General features: G+C 31.4%; 1 protein-coding gene across 1 annotated transcript; it reads left to right on the top strand.

Moving 5' to 3' along the window:
• The first annotated feature begins 3,304 nt into the window (after positions 1 to 3,304).
• Positions 3,305 to 5,294, top strand: LOC111713350 (kelch-like protein 20). Its single transcript, XM_023488202.1, has 2 exons — positions 3,305 to 3,366; positions 4,087 to 5,294. Exons 1-2 carry the CDS (start codon positions 3,305 to 3,307, stop codon positions 5,183 to 5,185), a joined length of 1,161 nt encoding a protein of 386 aa, XP_023343970.1. The 3' UTR covers positions 5,186 to 5,294.
• The last annotated feature ends 4,046 nt before the right edge of the window (positions 5,295 to 9,340 follow it).

The raw sequence follows: 9,340 nt of genomic DNA, 5'->3' as shown, positions 1-9,340 counted from the left end.
CTTCACCAGCTCTGTTGCTAAAAAGCTCTATTTACCACCCTAACCCTACAAAATTACAGTTTTTATGGTACAGGGAAGGCAAATGTCATAAAAATCCATATTTTTACATTTATTTTCAAAAATTGGTTTTAAAAAATGTTATTATAAAATTGCATAAATAATCATATGATAGCAATTTCTGGTTTTTTGATATCTATATTTTTCTTTAAATCTCCATTTTTACTTTACTTGTTTTGCATCATTGACCAAATGTTGGCTGATTTAGAAAAAAAGATAATCCATTTATTATCTAAAAAAGATTAATCTAATAAAGGGATAACTGTTTTTTATTTCCTGCTATTATTCTTAAATCATGCTAATTTTTCTTGCAGGAGACTGCAAGAAGTTTTTATGTTTATTTTTAGAGTTGAAAATAACCAAAGAAGACTCAAAGAAAAAAAAGCAATTTTTGTTCAAAATAAAAAAAATTATTCTCCTTTATTCCAATCTACAATAATTTAGTTTTCTTGGGCTGGAATAATTGAAGGCATCGTCATTCTTCCCATGTTGACCAACCTGTCGGTGTAGATAACCTGTTCAATCAGAGCATTGAGCAATATTTACATCACAAAGTTTCAGTGGTCGATAAAATTTACAAAAAGCGTTTTTCGATAAAATCAAAACTGACCATCGCAAATGGCTTTTTGTGATCGAAAAACCGGTTAAACAAGTGATTTAATATTTTTTTTTCAAAAATGTCGATATGGGTATAAAAAAATCCGCCTTGCAAAGCCTAATTCTGCACAGCAAACAGTTTGTAAAAAATATTCAAATATGCGATCTAGGAGCATTAAAGTGGAAAAAATCTGGGAAATCACAAAATTCACCAGTTTTCAGCTTCAGTTTTCATTTTGGCTATTATTCATTATTTTGTAAAATAAATGTAAATATGAACGGATCTTTAGATAAACAACATATTTTAAGAAGGAAAAAAAAAACACCATTTGCTACTGTCAATTTTGATTTTAGCTAAAAATGCCTTTTGTAAATGTTTTTTAGAATTAAAAAATACATCAGTATTTACTACTTGAAATAATTCCTCTCAAATTTGTGAAAAATCTTCCACCATTATAATACATATATTATAATACATATATTTGAGTGCAGAAGTCCTCAATTTGTAATCACAACCACCCAAACGTGTTTTGCAGCATGCGTGCTCCTCACTTTGTAATCACCACTACCTTAATTTGTAATCAGGAAAAAAATGTTAACTTTAAATTGCTTATTTCTGAAGATTAAGAAAATATTGACCTCTGTACAATATTGCTAAAGCTTTATTTATAGGTCATTAGTTTAAAAATAAATCTTTAAATATGCCACATGTAGCGCTAGAAATAAAAAACGTTTTAAATTTCAAGTTTTGTTTTAAAGTTTTTTGAGACATTTTCCTCGAACACGATTTTGCCTTCTATGTCCCCATTCTTCCTTCGTTCTCATGCATGTGTGTCCCCCCTCTGTTCCATTTCCTCCTTGTGCAGTAATCATCCCAACCTCAGTCCCTGTCCCATTCCCCTGTGTCCCTTGATCGCCCTCTGTCCCCTGGCTCTCTTGTGTCCCCCTCCCCCCTGTGTTGTCCCCTGTATTCCTTGTCCCCTCTCTGTCCCCCCTGTGTCCCATGTTTCCATTTCACCTCAATCTCTTGTCTCCCTCTGTCCCCTGTCCCTCCTTGGCCCCCCCTCTGCCCCTGATTCCCCTTCTGTCTCACGTCCTCACTTGTCACCCCGCCTCTTCTCCCTGCCCCCCCCCCCTTACGTGGATTTAACGGTTCTGTCAATATTTTAGAAAGCTATGACTTTCGATCACAATTTGACCCATTAAAATTAATTTGTAAGCCTTTTTTCTTAAATAACTTTTAGTTGGCATATACATTTTGAATGAAAAAGTATAAAATAAACAAATCTGTTAGTTTAAAAATTGTTGAATAATAGACGAAAACACGTTTTATTTCAAATAAAAGAAACCAAATGCTTCTCTTTCTGATTAGTTCGGTATGCCCTGTGTCCCATGCCCCTGTGTCCCATGTTCACTTTATCAAATTATTTAAATTAAACTGAGTTTTGAGTTATTGAAGATTATCGCAACTTTTTGTATTATGAGCTTTAAAATGTTTTTTTATCCTCATATTAATGAACTTAATTGTATATTCTTCCATTTAATCAATTTTCTATATCATCATATTTCTTAAGTTTATAAATAAAATTAACTAATCTATTACAGATTGAACCCGTTTCTTCATTATCCAAAGCACTGCATATCGAGGAGAGATCCCCTATGCCAGATATGACAAGATTTGATACACTAGGATAGGGTTGATCAGCTCGCGAAACATATTCTTAATATGTTTTTAACATTAAAGGGAGTGTTCGCGAAAAATGAAAGGGGGTATAGGCTTAATGCGATAAAAAAGCGCTTTTGATCGCTACTAATCTTACTTCTATCTATTGCGTCTATAAGGAGAAAATTGATAAAGACGTCTCATACCGAAGAGCGTAGCGCCCATACAAATTGAGGAAATTGGAACATACGACTTAGACCGTAAAAAATTCAAATTAATATCAAACAAATCATTCAGATATTACAACCTTTAGTCATCGATTATCTTTCGCCACATTTGTATATATTTGATATTTCATACTAGTTTTTATTTTGTTTTTTAAAATAATATTTAGCTTACAACTTGTTTTCGAAAATTCCTGGAAAATATGAAAATGTCGTCTTCATTACCAAAAATCCTCGAAACAGGAATAAATGTAAATAAAGTAACTCTCAGATCTTAACAATTAAAACATATTATGAAAAATCAACTATATATAAATGTGGCGAAAGATAATCGATGACCATAGGTTGTAATATCTGAATCATTTGTTTAAAATTAAATTGATTTTTTTACGGTCTAAGTTGTATGTTGCAATTTTATCAATTTGTATGGACGCCATGTTATTCGGTATGAGACGTCTTTAACAATTTTCTCCTTATAGACGCAACAGATAGAAGTAAGATTAGTAGCGATCAAAAGCGCTTTTTTATCGCATTAAGCCTATACCCCCTTTCATTTTTCGCGAACACTCCCTTTAAGCAACCATAAAAAAAAAGTTTTTTTTTAGGTTTTCCAGATAGTTTTTAAAAATGAAATAAAATGATTATATGTTGGAAATATGGTTCATTATCTTTGAACTATTAATAAAGATGTCAGTTTAATAGTGCAGGTTATGAGTAATAAGTTATAAGTTACAAGTTATAGTTGACTGGTAGCAGTTTTACAATGTCTGTCTTACAACTAACACTACTTTTGTCTCTTACAATAGCTTTAACCCCAGCAGAAAGGTATTTTAAAATAATTCTTTGGAAATTTTAAACTAAATTGTCTGATTACTGGAGAGTAGAGGGGTAAAATAAATAGCTAATAGTGCAGTGGGCACGAAAAAGTGTGGAAAAGAAAGATGACTCAATTTATGATTTTAAATATTCCAATGAAAGATGATGATCTTCTGCAGTGTAGAGACACTTAACAGATTCATATGACTTAATTAGTTGATTTTCAATCAAATACTGGAAAACAATCTCTTTACCAGCACATAACAGATCCATCTCACTTAATTAGTTGATTTTCAAGCAAATACTGGAAAACAATCTCTTTACTAGCACATAACAGATCCATCTCACTTAATTAGTTGATTTTCAAGGAAATACTGGAAAACAATCTTTTTACCAGCTCATAACAGATCCATCTCACTTAATTAGTTGATTTTTAAGCAAATACTGGAAAACAATCTCTTTTCTAGCTTCACTGATAAAGCTTTAAAATAAGATAAGTAGAGAGGGTGGCTGGGGTAAGCCAAAAGCCAATATAGCAAATAAGAAATATCTATCATATAAAAGCAACAGAAATAGTTTGACATACTAATAAATCTAGATTTATTTGTAGTTTAGTCTGGAAAGTTATACCCTTAAGGTCCAAAAGTTTGTATAGGGTTTTTAATTTGCATTAGGAATTTATTAGATTTTGTTTTTTTAACCCTATTCATAAAGCTTGATTGTGTTAAGGACTGAGGGTATAAAGTATGAACAGAATTGGAAGGTCTCAACCTCAACTTGGGAAAAATCTATAGTTGCTGAGAGCAAAGAATACAACAGCATGGTCTGTTCTCTCAAATGCCATAATAGCAATAAACTCTGCAATTCTTTTCATTTTGACAAAGAATCCAACACCTGTGTATTGGCAAATATAAAGTTTATGGAGGATATACAAGAGGAAGAATCAATGCTTGTGTTTTTAAAAGCAGATGCTTGCCTTGGATATGAACCAGATAAAAATGAGACAGTGTTTCTTGTTGGAGATGGATCAAACAACAGAGCTCAATCTTACCCATTTGAGTTCCCTCTGCCAACCGGATTTTCAGTTTTCAGACAAGGAGGTGTGGCATTGCTGAATGGAATTATCTACATATATAACTCTTTCACTCATAAATGTTTCTCAAATGTTGGGGGTAACTGGGAATTACTGACAAAATGTGTAAACAGACAAAGACAATATGCAAGTATGACAACTGTTGGAAATTATATTATGATTTTTGGTGGGTCTCTCGGAAGTAATACATTTTTTAATACAATTGAACGTTTTGACGGTGTTACTTGGACTACCCTGGCCAATGGACTGACTTACGCAAGAGTTGCCCATTGTAATGTAGCAATAAGCTCTACTGAAGTTTTGGTGATTGGAGGTTATCATACACCTTATAATTATACAACTTATATATCAGCAATGGAAAAGTATGACATAAATGGAAATCACATTGAGACCCTTCCAAGCATGGAGTTAGCTAGGGCAATTTCTGGGTGTGCTGTTTACAATAATGAAGTCTATGTTACCGGTGGATTATCTAGTACTTATAGAACTGGGATGTCTAGTGTAGAAGTGTACAATATACAAGCTAAACAATGGAGAGCAGCTAATAATATGAAAAGGGTGCGATGGGGTCATGATTTGCATGTGTTTAATGGTAAACTCAGGGTATTTGGTGGAGGAGATGCAGTGGCAAAAATATCAATGGAAGAATTTGATGGAATCAACTGGATAGAAGATAATACTAATCTCAGTAAACCTTTTTATCGAGGTGGATCTATTGTAATTCCATTAAACTAAACATGGATCAACTTGAGTTGAGGATAAGAACCCTATAGTTTCTGATTTTGTAATGCTAATTTTATTATATTGTCTGTATAAGTACTATCCTGGTTGCCAGCAAGTTATTGACGATGATTAGACCAGAAAATGTCTAAATATGTGTTTTTTTTTAATAAAATTGATATTTTTACATGTTTCAGGAAAGAGTTTAAAACATTTAAGACCATGCACAATATTTTGCAACTTGTTATTTCTGTTTTTTAATTGGTGCCATGATTCATCCCTAGAATATTAGTTATTTGCTTTCATATGTTTTAGTAGTATACCATTGGGGAATAGATTAGTTTTTATAATTGTCCCAGTTTGTGGGAAGGTACATATGTTTCACAGCATCTAAACAAATTTTCAAACATCTTTTTTATATTCATTAAAAAGGGTTGTTATGCCCTGATAAAAAAAAACATTTACGATATTTTGTTTATTCTGTTTTTTATAATGCAGATGAATAGCTAGTTCTAAAAATCTTCATTAGATTGATCATAAATATATTAGGAGGTTGTATCCAAAGAGAAAAAGAGATAAATCATAACTCAGCTGAATAGGTCATAAATAAATTTTCTTGGAAATCACAATAACCCAGCTTTCAGGGACCAGGCAGACTAAATATTGAAAATACATTTCTTGAATAAAAAAGATAACATTCATGAGAATCTACAATGGGCAGCATTTATATTAAAGGGAGTGTTCGCGAAAAATGAAAGGGGGTATAGGCTTAATGCGATAAAAAAGCGCTTTTGATCGCTACTAATCTTACTTCTATCTGCTGCGTCTGTAAGGAGAAAACTGATAAAGACGTCTCATGCCGAAGAGCGTAGCGCCCATACAAATTGAGGAAGTTGCAACATACTACTTAGACCATAAAAAAATCAAATTAATATCAAACAAATCATTCAGATATTACAACCTATAGTCATCGATTATCTTTCGCCACATTTGTATATATTTGATATTTCATACTAGTTTTGATTTTGTTTTTTAAAATAATATTTAGCTTACAACTTGTTTTCGAACATTCCTGGAAAATATGAAAATGTCGTCTTCATTACCAAAAATCCTCGAAACAGGAATAAATGTTTTTATAAGTAACTCTCAGATTGTAACAATTTAAACATATTATGAAAAATCAACTATATATAAATGTGGCGAAAGATAATCGATGACTATAGGTTGTAATATCTGAATGATTTGTTTGAAATTAAATTGATTATTTACGGTCTAAGTCGTATGTTGCAATTTTCTCAATTTGTATGGACGCCATGTTATTCGGTATGAGACGTCTTTATCAATTTTCTCCTTATTGACGCAACAGATAGAAGTAAGATTAGTAGCGATCAAAAACGCTTTTTTATCGCATTAAGCCTATACCCCCTTTAATTTTTCGCGAACACTCCCTTTAATGCAATAAAGACAACTTTACTAATAGTTTGTTATGATGCGTGACAAGCATTTTCAAATTCCAGGTTTACATGTACACAAAGAGAGGCTGCTAATTGACCAATTTCTCTTTGTTTAAATGTTTCTGCGTTAAAAGCTCAAAATAGGTAGATCACATGCTTTTCCTAACTTCTGTATCAATTTTAAAGATATCTTTATTATGATTTGTTAAATATGAAGTTGCTTGTTGATTTTTATTATCATAATGGAAAATCTTATAAAAAGTGTGTATATATGTGTGTAAACATAGAGAATAGAATATGTATTAGAGAGGAATTTATAGAATCTCTCGGTATGAATTTTTTCAGTCCCTTTCAGCCTGAAAGGGAGTTTAAAGTGTACAAATCATGTAAATGTTCATAAATTATTTGCAGTAGAGTACATTAATACAGTATGTTCTCTAGACTATTCATTTAAATTTCGAATTTGTTAAAGCTGTTAAATAAACTTTATAATGAATAGGTGAATAAAAAAAATCATTTGATTTATAGCTATAAGGGAAAATCATCGTTTGTAAAGTGAAAGTCATAGAGTCTATGTGAAATGATCATTGGTCAATTATGAAACCAGCCTATTTCATAATTTGGTTTTCTTTTAACATTAATTTTAGATTTTCTATAAAATGATATTCCAGGGCCCAAAAGGTTATATAGCATAAATATGTGAAGTACACCTGCAGTATGGAAACAGTACAACAAAATGGCCGTTTTACACTTTTTTCTAGTAAATTCCCCTCTAATATATGTTCTATTCTCTTTGGTGTTTATAGCGTCTTGAAAAACGACAGTTTTTTAAAAACGATCGTTTTTCAAAATGATCGTTTTTATAAAACTCGCCGTTTCGTTAACGATCGTTAACGACGACCCTTCTTTAACGATCGTTAACGACGACCCTTCGTTAACGATCGTTAACGACGACCTTTCGTTAACGATCGTTAATGACGACCCTTTGAAAGGATCGTTAACGACGACCCTTCGTTAACGATCGTTAACGAAGAGAGGAAAACGACCTAAAGGGCAAGTGTACTAATCATTGAGTAGTGTTTAAGAAAATATCAATATGTTTAAGCTCCCCAACAACTGTGTAACTACATGTAAGACGAAATTCAATAGCGTTGCATATAATTTTTTTTTAAAACGATAGTTTTTCCAAAAACGACCGTTTTTATAAAGTTTGATGTTTCGTTAACGATCGTTAAAATAATTGTCAATAATTTTTTTTCAAAAACGATCGTTTTTTCAAGAGTGATCGTTTTTTTAAAAACAATCGTATAAAAAACGGTCGCAAATCGTTTTTATAAAAACGATCGTTTTCAAAAACGATCGTCATTCATTTTCTAAAAGTTCAAAACGAATGGGTCGTTTTTAAAAACGTTCATTTTTTTCCGAAAACGAAACGATCGTTTTTGAAATTGATTGAAACACGAAACAAAAAACTATCGTTTAACGATCGTTTTCAAAAACGATTAACAACCCTATGTATTTACGTTACAAATATATTCTTAATATATCTATTTTAACATTTTACCAATATGAAAGGCCATGGAAAGATTGTTTGCTAAAGAGATGCATAGGAAGTTTTAAACATAGATTAATAACAATACAGATATAACACTATAAGTCGTCATTTCAAGATTTAGGGTTTTTTTCGTTCACAAAAACCCTGAGGCAGACGCCCAAAGGAGTTACGCGCATGCTCTCTCTCTGTCTTGTCATTCAACCTCCAAATCTTAAAAAGACAACTTCTAATGTTCTCTCTGTATTGTTATTAATCTATGATTATAAGGATATGATAAACCCCAGATTTGATTTAATTTGATTAAAAGTATAGAAAACTATCAGTTGTTTAATCTTATCGATACACAATAGATTTACTTAATTATTAGGAAAATCAAAAATAATTTTTAGAACATTATTATTATAATGATTATTGAAAATATCATTGTTGCTATTACTTTCTTATTATTATTATTATTATTAGTATTTTTAACATTTTATTATTAGTATTTTTACTATCAATATTTATATTTTTTAAGAAAAAATGGGTTTTAGAGGGAAGGATTATAAAAAAATAAATTGGTTATATTCTTACAAGGGTTGGAGTTTGCCGGTACTTCATCAGGTTCGTTTTTAAAGAAACTGTAAACATAATTTCGAGTTAACTCCGATTTAAGAGTGACGTTTATCCTTTAAAACTTTGACGAAGATATTGAACAATATTTAAATTTTCGGCTTAAAAGATCATTGATGATAAGTGCCACTTGAAATATACTTTCCCACTCAGTTCATTTTTTTTCTAGAATTCTCAATTTTATATCTCAAGTGTTTCAGCACTGAATTCTAAGGTTGGAAAAATTTCTGTAAGAAACTTTTTGGAAAATGAACGGAACTTTTTGTTTTCCTTATTTTTTTTGTGAGGGGGCATTGTTGTTTTTCATTCTTCCCATGTTAAACTAACAATGCCGAAGTACAACTTGTCTGTATAGACTCTAGACAGGTTTAAATGACTTTTTTTTCCAATATTACCAATCTAAATTTCAGCTTTCATGACATTAATGTCTGTCTAGCAATTAGTGACGTGTTCCAAGTCAACTTCGTCTGTTGATGGAGCTTTTTTCGTTTCTTTGACGCTTCCCAGATTTAGGTGTATACATATTACAAGCCTTTGACGTTTGAATAA

The sequence above is a fragment of the Eurytemora carolleeae genome, unplaced genomic scaffold (genome assembly GCF_000591075.1).
Source record: "Eurytemora carolleeae unplaced genomic scaffold, Eaff_2.0 scaffold1119, whole genome shotgun sequence".
Lineage (NCBI taxonomy): Eukaryota > Metazoa > Arthropoda > Copepoda > Calanoida > Temoridae > Eurytemora > Eurytemora carolleeae.
The sequence above is the reverse complement of the archived record's forward strand: the minus strand, read 5'-3'. Positions and strand labels throughout refer to the sequence as shown.

What these genes read in the sequence shown, in the direction of transcription:
- LOC111713350 (XM_023488202.1), top strand. Translation starts at nt 3,305, where the DNA reads ATGTCTGTCTTACAACTAACACTACTTTTGTCTCTTACAATAGCTTTA. An exon ending in GCTTTAACCCCAGCAGAAAG is followed by an intron (nt 3,367 to 4,086) that starts GTATTTTAAAAT and finishes GATTGTGTTAAG; the next exon opens with GACTGAGGGTATAAAGTATG.